The sequence below is a fragment of the Camelus dromedarius genome, chromosome 22 (genome assembly GCF_036321535.1).
Source record: "Camelus dromedarius isolate mCamDro1 chromosome 22, mCamDro1.pat, whole genome shotgun sequence".
NCBI classification, from domain to species: domain Eukaryota; kingdom Metazoa; phylum Chordata; class Mammalia; order Artiodactyla; family Camelidae; genus Camelus; species Camelus dromedarius.
Genome location: NC_087457.1, coordinates 9,644,292 through 9,657,238, shown reverse-complemented (window position 1 = coordinate 9,657,238; position 12,947 = coordinate 9,644,292). Strand labels below are relative to the sequence as shown.

General features: G+C 41.2%; 1 protein-coding gene across 6 annotated transcripts in view; it reads right to left on the bottom strand.

Moving 5' to 3' along the window:
• PSD3 (pleckstrin and Sec7 domain containing 3) overlaps nt 1–12,947 on the bottom strand; it is a 463,075-nt gene that overhangs the window by 245,128 nt on the left and 205,000 nt on the right. For all 6 annotated transcript variants that reach the window (XR_010377299.1, XM_064477400.1, XM_031439999.2 and 3 more), the window contains 4 exons: nt 4,968–5,171; nt 4,787–4,867; nt 2,958–3,070; nt 379–437 (listed from right to left, as the gene is read on the bottom strand). Coding sequence is in view for 5 of the 6 variants with exons in the window: in XM_064477400.1 (XP_064333470.1) it covers nt 379–437; nt 2,958–3,070; nt 4,787–4,867; nt 4,968–5,171 (457 nt within the window). In the remaining variant the exon portion in view is untranslated. The remainder of the gene's footprint in view (nt 1–378; nt 438–2,957; nt 3,071–4,786; nt 4,868–4,967; nt 5,172–12,947) is intronic.

The following is a 12,947-nucleotide window of genomic DNA, read 5'->3' as shown; positions in this document are numbered from 1 at the left end:
AAACACAGCTGACATTTTCAGATCTGACTTATGTCCTCTTTCCACGGTTCTGTATCAACCCTAAGAGCCAACCAGAAAAACAAAACAAAAACAAAAAACAAGTAAAAGCTCTCTCTGCCATCTAGTGGAGAAAGAAGATACAGAACACATACATTACAGCTAAAACGACAGCATGTAGACAATCTGGTATTCACTTAAAATTACGCTCCGTGCTAGCATGTCAAGTAAGTTATTTCTTTCCCCAAAGATTTATGTTTACCTACATACTGTGTAGAGAATAAAAAAAAAGGGAGGCGGAGAACAGACATAGATGAACACAAAAGCAAAGATGCTAACTAAGCCCGAGAGATTCTGGAGCTCTCACACACCTACACTTACATGGCCGTGGAGATCTGTGTTAAGAAGCATCACTGCACAGGTGAGGCAATGGACTCCATCTGACAAAAGAGACAAGGACAGGAAGTATTAATTCACCATCTCCTGTTGGACTCCTCAATATCATTAAAGCAGCATACCTATGCTTAATTAAGGCCCTGTGAAAACACAGTACTGCAGCTAGGCACCATTAATCACATCCACTTGGGGAGACAGAAAATGGATAAGAATAAATTATTAAAAGGATCTCAATGCTCAGGTTTGGGCTCCACTGGTGAGGAAGTATACAATTCCTACCTCTGTAGTATATATTGCATACAGTATATATCGTAAGCTTTAGAACAGTATCCCTTGGCCCAGCAAGTCTGCTTCTAGGGCTTTATACGAACGAAATAAGATCTACATGAAATACAAGGATCTCCAAAGAAAGACTGCTTATAATGGGGAATGAGTAACTATGGCCCACCTAAAATATAACTCTTACGTTAAAGTCATTAAAAATGCTGCTCAGGCACACACATTGAAACGGAAAGATACTTCACAATGAAGTATTATATGAAAAACACATTATATGCAGAATGATTCTACTTAAATATAATACATCTAGAAGAATATATAACATAACATTAAAAGAGGTTAATCTCTAGATAGTAAAATTATAGTTTTTATCTTTATATGTATATTTCCTCAATTTTCTATAATACAAGATATGGAAATGAAAATAATTTAATATGTTACTGTTTACTTTCTGGGGAGAAAGTGAATTAGGACAGAAGCAAAAGTTAAAGAAAACCAAGATTTGCATCTTCCTCTATTTCCTCTTTGGGTATTAGTTCTCTGGCAAAAAATACATAGGCAGGAATAGTTATACTTTTTCTTATAATTCTTTAAAGGAAACATCTAGGTTGACTAGTCCCAGGTACCAGGATCACACAAAAGTGAAATATTGAAATAACCACTGAAGATCAAAAAATTAAATATTCAGGGATAAAAAGTTGCCCAAACCAGCAAGGTCATTTCACACTTATATGAAAGCATCACTCTCTCTTCTTACTTCATAAAGAAAACCACTAAGAGTTAAGCTTTTCATTCCCAAACCTGAGAATTAGTTCTCCTTATTCTTGCCTGTAATTCTCAATCCAAATATAGTAGACAAGATACAGAAAAAAGTCTTATTAATTTATGTTAAATGTACAGAAAAGCCTTTCAAATTCCTGAATTCCTGATTAAAGACAGTTTATTTTCCAAAAATATGCCTTTGAGCATAGTAGGTGATTTCTGTTATTAATATCTCTAGGTAGATGTTACTAAATGCCTAAACGTGTATTTACTCTAGTATTCTAAATACACATGAAACAAATTCTTGAAAATATATACAAAGCTCAGCAGCCAAGTCTCAAATATCTTTATGAACAGCCAATTGAATACACAAACCCATAGTCCTTGTTTCACTTAGGAATGTCAACATCTTCTCAGATTTGAAGAAGTCTGCAATAAAAACAACCCTCTGCTATCCCTTTCACTCTCTAGTCAATGCTGACAGTGATAAAGACAGTGAATAGACGGTCTAAGTGTAATCAAAGGAATAAAGACAGTTCCCATTTTACAGATGGGAATGGGACTTCAACAACCAGACAGTTAACTTAGCTACAGTCCGCAGGGCAGAGGCAGCGGGAGCAATCACTTTAGTCGACGTAAAGCACAGGCACAACGTTAATCAACAAGACTGACAATAAGAGACGATCACAATTCCTGGTGCGCCTGGTCTCAGGGATTTATGCCAGAATTTGTAAGTTTATGAAAGATACTCCAATTCTAAGTGAATGTGCTTGACTTCAAACCCTGAAAATTCTGCTTGATTTTAAGGACTGACATGGAGACATGATCTCTCTTCATAGGGTACATCAACAATTAAACAGTTTAAAGTTGCTTTTTAAAAATATTACAGTACACAAACATACGTCATTAAAGTCATAAACCAGAGTCAGCGGCCAGTGTTATAACAATGAAAGTCAAACAAAAGCACCAGACATACCGCAAACTCCAGTGAGATCTGTGAACATTTCCAAAACTAACCATACATGCACTGAGCACACATGCACTTCATCAAGAAGCTGAGAGATCAGGTGCATAAGGAGAAGAAAGAAGAAAACTAGCATTTCATTTACTACAATGCGCATGGATGTAAAAGCTCAACGGCAAACCGTGAGCAATTTTAAGAAAGTGTATTGTCATATTATGGAACTAGAAAATAGAGTAAAAATAACTAAAACAAGAGCAAAGAGTATCACATAGTCACTAAATATCATGCTTTTTAAAGAATATTTGATGACATGAGAAAATATTCACAATGAAAAAGAATGACAGTAGGAAACAAAGCAATATAATGATCCAATCTAATACAAAATACTGTATAAACAGATTGGAAGGAATCAAATTCTTAATAGTTATCTAGAGATAAGTAGATGACTTCTGTTCTCTTCTGTATAATGTTCCATATTTTCCACAATAAAATGTAACTTCATAATGAGGAAAACATCTCTTGTTATAAAAAAGAAATTCAAGTATTTCCATCAGATTACCTTGTGAAGCAATGGTATCTGGGTTACAATAAAAATATCTATTGGAGAAGTGTATTAAAACTCTCTCTCGTTCTTGGGTTTCTCCCACAAGAGAAAATGCTTTAAAGAAATACCTAAAAAAGAATTATGGGGGAAAAAGTGAATTTTTAGAAAATATTACCATACTCCGTTTGACTGCTAAAGTTAATTCATATAAACATAAGAAATTATTAATACAAAGTAAGAAATTCTACACTTGAAAAAAATAACTTACCAGATGGCCATTCAACATCAATTTATATTGACATTTAAATTACATAAAATGTAATATAAAAAATGACAGCATAGTAACATAGTGGTCAGTACATCAAGAAAAGCCTTGGGAAGACAGGTGACTTCCCCCGTGACTTAGCGTCAAGAAGCCATTTTAAAAGCTCAGTCAGATAAAAGCCAAAGAACACAGAAGACTGAATGCATAACCATGTAGGTTATGTTTTAAAATTTGAGAAAGATCATAGGGGTTTTTTTTTGTCGTTTTGTTACTTGAGTGTAATCGCCAATGACTCACTATTAAAATTACAGTTACACTGTCCTGTACTCAGTAGATTTCTGTTCATTTTATTTTGCTTATATCACCACCTTATATAATTAACTTGTTATATGAGGAGGAAATTGGAAAATAAACCCTAATTTATTTCTTAAATTAGGAATAAATTAATTTATGTATAAAACTTCTTTGAACAACAGAAAGTATGCCTAGAACCACACACCAATCTAAATCAGAGAGTAATGTCTATTAAAGCTATATCCAGGACCCTCACTTAAGAAAATTGATACATTTCCCTAAACATGAGATGGGAAGGAAAAAATCATTTAAAAGGTCCTAAGAAATCTTACTATCGAAAGAAACATATAATGAACCATATTTCAATGATGAAAATGTTGCTGTCTTCCTTATTTGCATTTTAATCTAAATTATACTGATAAAACTTTAATTTTTTTATAACTTTTTAAAATAAGGCATATGAGAAAGCAAAGCAAAAATTTAGATCCATCCCTGACCCTTACTGGTTTTCACTGGAAAATTTATGAGTACCCTTGATTCATGCAAAGAGCCACAGAATAAGCCACTGTTGTGCATTCTAACCCAAACATCCTCACTTCACCTCCCAGGCCTCAGTATTGTAAGACTAAAGGGTTACACAAGATGAGCTCAGAATTCCTCCAGGCTCTGACACATTATAAAGTTTATAAGCTTAAATGCTGACCAGGTTTCACTTTTAGCCCTGCTTAGAAATTTATATTACAATCTGGTGTGAACCGTGAGGGTCAGTGTATCTCTGACACCTTCATCTGAACAGATAAGCAAAAAGGGCTACTGCCTGAAATGGTTTTACTCATGCTTTCTGCTGATAACTGTGTTGATATTCATTTTTATTCCATTCATTAGTTAATTTCAAAGTATTGTCCTAAGAGGGTATTTGGATATTGTAAACAAGTGCTTAGGAGGAAAAAGTCTATAATTCTACAGTCTGTAAACTGTGGCTTCTTAAAAAATTGAGCATTCAAAAACCAAATGAGTCCATTTCTCCCAGACTTACTTTGCCACCATTCTTTACTACGTCATCTCCTAGGTACGGAATATGAGTTCATGTGTGATTTCATAAAAACAATACAGTGCTCCCAACTTTCTACTCTGTTTAATATTTATAATACAATCAGAGCTAAGATCACAAAGTAACTGTGGGTTTAAAAAAAATCAAAATCAGATTTTACATCAGCACATTGCTTTTTCTCTTTTCAGAATGAGTTATTTAGAGGCCAAGAGTAGAAGTGATATTTAATCATACCTGAGAGACTGATCCAGTGTCATTCCTGTAAAATCAAAAAACTTCAAATATTCTTCCGCAACTAGTTTGCTAAATTCATTGCTGTAAGAGAGCAGAACAGACTTGGTTACTAAAATCGGAGCCATCGACACACACACCCCCTCAGGGGCCCGCTCAGACACCGCCGGGGGACAGAACGTACTTCTTGCCCAGGTGCTTTGCCACATCCGATCTTTTGAATCTGTCCAGCTGATAAAGGCGTCTGGCCAGCCTTCTGGCTGCGTCTACGTTGCCGCTGGTCCCGTTGCTGAGGCTCCCCGAGGTCTCCTTCTCCAGAATGTCAGTGCTCCCCATTTCAGATCGAGCATCTAGCAGGGCTGTTTTCACCCCAGCATGGCTGTGAGAACTAATACAGGAAACAAAGAATACAGAAGGTTTTTCTAGAGTGGCAAAAAGAAAAATAGCTGATGAAATTATCATGATAGTACAGAACTAACAAATGAAAAAAACTATTTTAAATAAGAACACCTCCTGCTTAATTATTTATAAAAATATTTTCAGTTACTCTATTTTCAACATACTACAGAAGTGATTGCTGAAACCCTCCATGAGCAGTTCTTAAATCTTTCAACCCCAGGACCTTTATATTCTTAAAAGTATGGAAGACCCCAGAGAACTTTGTTTATGTGGGTTATATCTATTGATACTCACTGTATGAGTAATTAAAAACAGAAAATTGAAATTTTAATTCATTTAAAAATACATCTATTTCATAAATATAAATAAGACATTTTCATTAAAAATAACTATCTTCTTAAACAGTAAGGTAAAATTTAGTGAAACAAGCAATAGCAATTCACATCTTTTACAAATTTCTTTAATGGTTGGCTTATTACTAGAAGACAGCCGGATTCTCGTAGCCACTTCTACATTCAATCGGTAACAATGTATCATTTTGGTTGAAAATATTAGGAAAGTCCGGCCTCACAGAGATACTTAGAAAAATAAGGAGCATTTTAACATCCGCAATTGTGGATATTCTTTTTAGACATGACGTCAAAATTAAACAAGTGATAGTTTTTTAAAGGTTAGCTGCAATATAATTGAGACACGTATTGATGAATTTCTCGTACTCTTACGTTAAAAAATGTCTCCCACTTTGAGTGGATCTTTTACCATGACATGATTCTGCACCATGCATTGGTCATTTGCAAAATATTTGTTGACACACTTCATTATTTAAAAAATCACATTCATTAATGTCACCACTAACATCTTCAGAAAAGTCTTCAGGTCTTGGGAAGCTGTCAAACTTTCAGTGGCAGAAACAAGTTTTCCAAAATTCTAATTTTGACCAAGAGCTCAAATTTTACCACTGGCAACAAAAATCGACAGTTGGTTTCCTTAAAGCAATAGGTTCAGTCTATTAATTTTCAAGAAAATGTCTGCCCAAACCCACAGTTTATCAGTCAGACTTTGAAGGAAAAATGGCATTTCCATCAAAAGAAGAGACCAGTTTATAGCTCACAACTCAAATTATGTTAAGAGTGCATTTCCTAGAGAGAACTACCACATGCAGAAATGCTTCGTGCATACTTTCCAGTTCATCACATGCGAAATTGAAAAGGCAGGTACCCACGGGTCGAAAAGTAATTAATTTGTATTGCTTTATCAAGGACATCTTTAGGTGACACTGGCCTCTATTTTGAGTGCATGGCACTGAAGAATACAACAATTAGAGCAGTTTGGTGCCCTGCCCTGATCTGTGCTGAGGCCCCCACCAGTGCCGCTGTACCACCGGCGCAAGTGTCGACGCCGTGAAAAAGATGACGTTGCACAACAGGATAAAACAATCCTGGCCTCACACACCCACTGGAAGGGTCTCAGAAAGCCCCACAGCCACACCCTGGGAACCTCTGTTCCAGGCCAGTGCTGCAGCATGCATCTGCAACACCAAAACCAAGGAGAACACCGCGACTTCCACACCTGCACTTGAATTTCTATCAAAACAAAGCTGTGTTCATGGTAACTCCCATGCTTAAGCGGTCTACCAACACGCTTACTAGAGACTAAACCAGACACACAATTTTTCTGCAATGAACCAGGGAGGAAATGTCTCGGACTTGCAGGCCACATAAGGTCCCTGTCACACGTTTCTCTGTTTTTGCTGTCTTTTCCACAACCTTCAAAAATGTAAAAGCCATGCCAGGCTAGGCTGGAGGGGCCCATCCCCCAGTCTGCGTGGCCCGGACTACCCCACGGCAATTTACCGGGCCCGAAGTCTGAGTAGAGAATCATTTATCATCTAAACCAGGACACTCTGAAAAGGAAACCGGGATGATAAAATCATTACACTAAATATGTAATTTTAACTGTTACAGGATTAAAAAAAAAAGCATTACCAATTTGAGAAAAAAAAATTGGTCGTAAACTTATCACAGCAAAGTGAATACATTCTTAAGTAGAACGGCTCAACCTCTGCTTTGTCACTTATTCGACCTAACTTACAACTTCCCATTTCCCACTGATCCATCCACTGGGTGGTAGCCTGGCAGCTTCACTCCCACTCAGCGCAGCTGGGCTCCTGCACAACCAGAGGTGCGCCCCGGGGCACCCCGGGGCCGCCCAGACTCCCCGGAGTTCACCATCCCTGGCCCCCCTCTCCAAGCTCCCTGACCAGCAAGTGCTCCTCCACAAGCTGTCTTGAAAGGAGCTACGGGGGGAGGGAACAGAGAGAGAGGTTATCCCACGTTGCCTGGTAGACTCAACAGTGTAAAATTTCTGCTCAACTCACACATTCCAGATGACACTGGAGAAGCTGCAAGTACAAAGTGGAGCTTTACGGACCCATGCTGACTTACTTTGCTGCAACTGTTAATGATAATACTTCAGTTTTTTAAAGTCAAAGTCAAATGCTAAACCGCAGTCAATGCCAAGACAACAGGTATCAACAACTGGGACCAAGCCAGGAAAGCAGGATGTTTGGTGACCCTCGTGCACAATCCGCCACCTCAAACAATCTTCCAACAGACACACCTACCAAGTAAAACAAACGGCTTCATTATGACAAAATCTTCATGGAAATACATTTCAATATTTTTTCGCCCTAAAGTTTCCTTTATGAAGTTCACATTACCAGCCAGTTTTGTGAAATTTATCCCATCAGAAAACTGAATATTTAATTATTATATAAAGCCAACCTGTAAGTAAACTCAGAGAAAATATTTCTTTTACAGGTCAGCTCATACTTTGTGTTTTCCTAAATAAGTGGTAAAAATGAAAAATACCTGCTCTAAGAACTATTCTAGTTACAATCAAGTAATTGTATGTAATTAAGAAATAATCTTTAATAATCATGAAAAACCCTGGAGCTGTGTTCCCATCACTTTCTTACTCTATATATTAGCCACTGGGTAGAAAAAAACAGATGTCAGAGAAAGGATTTTCTTCTCATTTAAACGGCTGCTTGTTGCTCGCCTCTCAGGGCAAATCCATGGCGTGGACTTGATCACTCCATGGGGACAACCTGACTGCCACACACACGGCAGCACCGCAGGATGCTGTTCCCATACGAGGGACTTAGCCTCAGGAGCACGTATTTCGTCAAAAGCAGAACTGATTCCAGTCCCTTATGTTTCTCGTGCCTCACGTTCACTGCCTCTCTCCCCATCCTGCCCAGTCTATTTCGCCCCATTCCCCTCACATTCACCAGAAGGAGGTAATTTTTAAATCTCTACAGATCAAGACTTGGATCTTCTTGAAAACACCTTCAGTAAAAAAGGAAATAAGGAATAAAATGAGGGATAAACACTTCCATTCCCAGATGGCTTCACCTTCTGCCCCATTTCATGATTTATGGGAGCACGTGAACACGGACAGAGATCGCTCCTCTGAAGCGCTGGCAGCCCAAAGGCAGCGCAACTCACCAGCAGAAAGCCGCACACCACGAGCTCATCCCGGGGCCGGGGCCACGCCCCCCGCAGAAGCCCCTTCCCTGAAGGCTCCGGCTCTGGTCCAGCAGGGCCTCCAAGAACCCGGCTCCCTGTGAGGTCATGGTATTATGACCTCACACTCTTGGCAGTGTTCGTTGCTGGGGTTCTTACAGGAGCCAGAACACAGGGCAGGCTATGGACCAAGAGCAGAAATGACACTGGCAGCCCAGCAGTGGAGGGAACCCGCTTTGTTTCCAGAACACACAAGACATTGTCCATCCAGTCTGTTGACTATTAGAGGCTTCCTGTAGTTTGAGTTTTCCCTTTCTCTAGTTCCCTTCTTGCTCAAGTGATTTGAAGTCTCATGAAGTGAAGTCCTTACCAGTCCCTTAACTATAGAAAAGACTTCCCAAAAGGCTCTCCCTGTGAAGCACAGGGACGCTTGCCGGGGCCTCTACCCAACATCTCCAAACAAACGCGCCAACTCGCATCGAAGCACTTCCACCAGCACCGTCAAAGGAAGGACCGGGTCGCCAAGTCTGGTCACCAAGCCTCTCCATAACCCTTTTACCATACTAGGACTACCGCGTTTTCCAAAAAAATTAACAGGACATTCAGCTAAATCTCAACTTCAGATAAACTAAAAGCAATTTTTAGCATAAATAATATGTCTCAAATTATCCTAAAAACTATTCATTATTTATCTAAAACTCAAATTTAACTGGGCAGCCTATATTTTACCTGGTAACCCTATCTCTTGCATGCTTGTTCTAAACTTCAATATTTGAAGAGTTCCAACGATGGTGTTCCTGACATGTCAACGTGTTTCATAGTCAGATTCCTTCTGAAGGTTTGCTGACTTGCTTCTGTGATTTAATTTTTATTCCTAATGTCTTTCTATTGTTTCATCCAGACCTTCTCTCAGTTGACTATGATCTTCTGATTCTTCCCTAACTTCCTCTAAATACAAAAGGAAAACTCTCCTCTCCGTATTTCCCCCCTTCCTTCCCGGCCTGCACACTGCCGCCGTGCCTGTGGTAACATGCCTCCTTCACAAACGTCGGGCACAAGATGAAGCCCAGGTTCTGGGCGTGTCATTACGGCCCTTCGCAAGCTGATCATGGCCTCCATTGAGACGGGTCACCCCCACTGTCCTCGTGCTCAGGCACACAGAGACGTGAGCTGTGCCCTCACACCCCTTTCCCATGTTCTTCCCTTTGCCACTCTTGTCACCTCCACCCCAAAACTCTGGGGTTCCCCAAATTCTGCAAACTCTTACTGATGCTACAAGAGCCCATGTGAAATAACAGCTTTCCTAAGAGGCATACTCCAACCCCGCCGCTGCCGTCTCCGAGCACCTGGATATCCCTTTGCTACAGCTCTGCCTTTTGAAGGGCCCATCTCTCTCCCGACCATTACCTTCAACTGCACTTTGCAGCCACATCACAAGGGTAGGGCAAAGTTACTCAGAAGCCCTCTGTGAAAAGAACGCAGAACTCAGCCATCAGCGCGCCCCCATCCTCCGTGCTCTGTGCTCTGTCGGCAATGACACGGGGCACTAACCTTCCAGTTCAGTATAACCAATCCTGGCATCAGCAGAGGGTACCAGATACACTGTCTTACTTCATATTTACTTAGACTTTAAATCTGTTTTAATTCTTTAAATTTTTATTTAATTAAAAAAAAACTAGGTGGCAATAAAACTAGGATAAAAAAAGAAACCAGGCCAAGGTGCCCCCCTGCGTTTATGAAGTGTACCCTGGGAGCCGTGCACAGAAACCAGCAACAGCCAGCCACCTAGTTCAGTTTCACCCAAAAGCTAGCCAAAGGTAGGTCAGAAGAATCCCAAAGAGTGAGAGGGAACGACTCCAGCAGCAAGTGGAACAGAGGGACGGAAGGCAGCAGTATGACCCTGTTGCCATCCTGCAGACACGGACGCCTGGAAGCAGCAGACTCGGGGAAGCCGGTACAAACGTACAGCTTCCGTGGCCAGAACGAAAGGCAGTCACGAAGAGTTAAGCGCTGCACCACACGCGGGATGGACTTTACACCGTGAAGCGAGCGCGCATCGCCGCTGAGGAGGCAAGGGAAGTTGCGCCGGCCGCCATTATGCGTGGCGTGCACTTCTCAGATCTTGAGGGAAACGAGTAAGAGATTACTCTCAGCTACACTTCCAGGGGTCGCCAGTCAGCTGATAGCATCTGGCATTGGTTAAAGCCTAGGATTAGTGCTTCCAAGGGATTGTCCCATCTAATCCTCAGTAATACTACAAAACAGGTAGCAGTATACCCATTTCACAGGAGGAACCTGAGGCACAGAGCGGGCCCAGACAGTGGACTCCGATACCCACGTCTTTTACAGCCTCTGCCACTATCCGTCTTGCTACTGCAGGTCACTTTCTGGCACGTGCATTTTTGCTGATTCAACAAATGTTTAACAAACTCCCTACCACATGCCACACGCCACACAATGTTTTAGGTCCTTAGAATATTCCAATAAACAAAACAAAACAAAAACCCTTCTATCAGAGTAAAAATAAACAACAAACATAATAAATGAGTAAAGTACGTAGTATGTTAGACGGTGAAAATTCCTATGGGGGAAAAAACAGAGCAAAGAAAGAGATCAGACAGAGACCAAACCAGCGGTTACCAGCGGTTACCAGCGGGGAGAGGGAAGGGGAGGGACAAGACGGCGGTAGGGAATTAAGAGGTACAAACTACCATGTATAAAAGAAATAAGTAACACGGATGTTGTACGGTGCAGGGAAACACAGCCATTACTTTGCAATAATTTTAAATGGAGTACAGTGCATTTAAGAATTTAATAACTTACAAAAATACTGAATCATTAAGTTGTACACCTGAAACAAATATAATATTGTAAACTGACTATCCTGCAAACAAAACAAACAAAAAATAGATCAAGAATCCGATTTTGGGGCTGGGGTAGGTACATTTTTATATCAAGTGGTCAGGGGAGGTCTGGGCACTTTGAAGAACGGAACTGCCATCAGTTAAGGTAGGAAGGACCAGAGCCGGCACAGGTTTTGAGGGAAAGAAGTCCCACTTGAGACATGTTAACTCTGAGCTGTCTGTCTATCAGAGGTCTGAGGAGAACGAGGACACGAGGAACTTGAAGCTTTCAGGAAAGACAGGAGCCAGGGCCCCCCTCCAGCGACTTCTCAGACTGCGGGCCTCAGCACCTTCTCCGTAAGGTGAAGCTGAGTCTAATGTGATGAGAGGACGCTGAGCCACCCCTGCAGCGCACGGGCAGCCACAGCAGAGCTAAAGAGCGGGAAAGGTTGTGACCGGGTGTGGGTTTTGATAGGATCACTTTGGCTTGTCCAATGGACGAAAAAACTGTAGGGGGAGAAAACTGAAGGCGGAGGAACCTGCTGGGAAAGTTACTGGAATAGTCTCGTCAAGGGACAACAACCTGAATTGAAAGACAGTTCATGTGACTATGAAAGAACAGCCTGCTCTGAAAGATATTTAGAAAGCAAAAGGGCAGAACATAACGAGTGACTTGGGATGTGTGTGAAGTTGGACTCAGAGAGGGCAGAAGGGGAGATTTAGACTCAGAGTCTGGGCAGTAAGTGATGCCACCAACCAGGATAAAGAACAAAAAGGGAGGAAGAGGGAATGTATAAGGCGGGGGTGGTGAGGGGAGAGAAAGAAGGCACTAGAGAGGGAGAGCCCTCGAGCACACAGAGAGAAACTGGAGACAGGAGGAAAGACCCCGGGTTTGGGGGAAGACGTGTAAGTGTACGGGGCCCACAGGACCCCAGCAGAGCTCCTGTGGGAACCCAGTGCAGGCACAGCCGCCGCCCACACGGGGAGGGGGTCCCAGGGTGAGAGGCTATCTGACCAAGGAACCCTGAGATGCAACATCATCTGAACACAATTCCATGACAGCGAAAGAATTAGGAGGCCCCCTAATGAGATTCTCTAAGCAAGCACTCAGCTGGCCAGTAAGTGACAATGAATAAATTTAGAAATTAGAAACTTGCTAAAATCAAGTATCTGCTGAAAAGCACCAGTTAGACCACCAAGGTTCAAACCCTGGTTCCATCAGTCACCAGCTGTGGGTAAGTTCATTTTTCTCTGTGAGCCTCAGTTTTTCCATCTCTAAAATGGAGAGAACAGATGTTGTGAAGGGTTAATCAGCAGATCCCGGCAGATGCTCAGTGCGGTGTCTGACACACAGGGAACAGGAAATGTCAGCGACCATCACCAGACCCGTTTTCA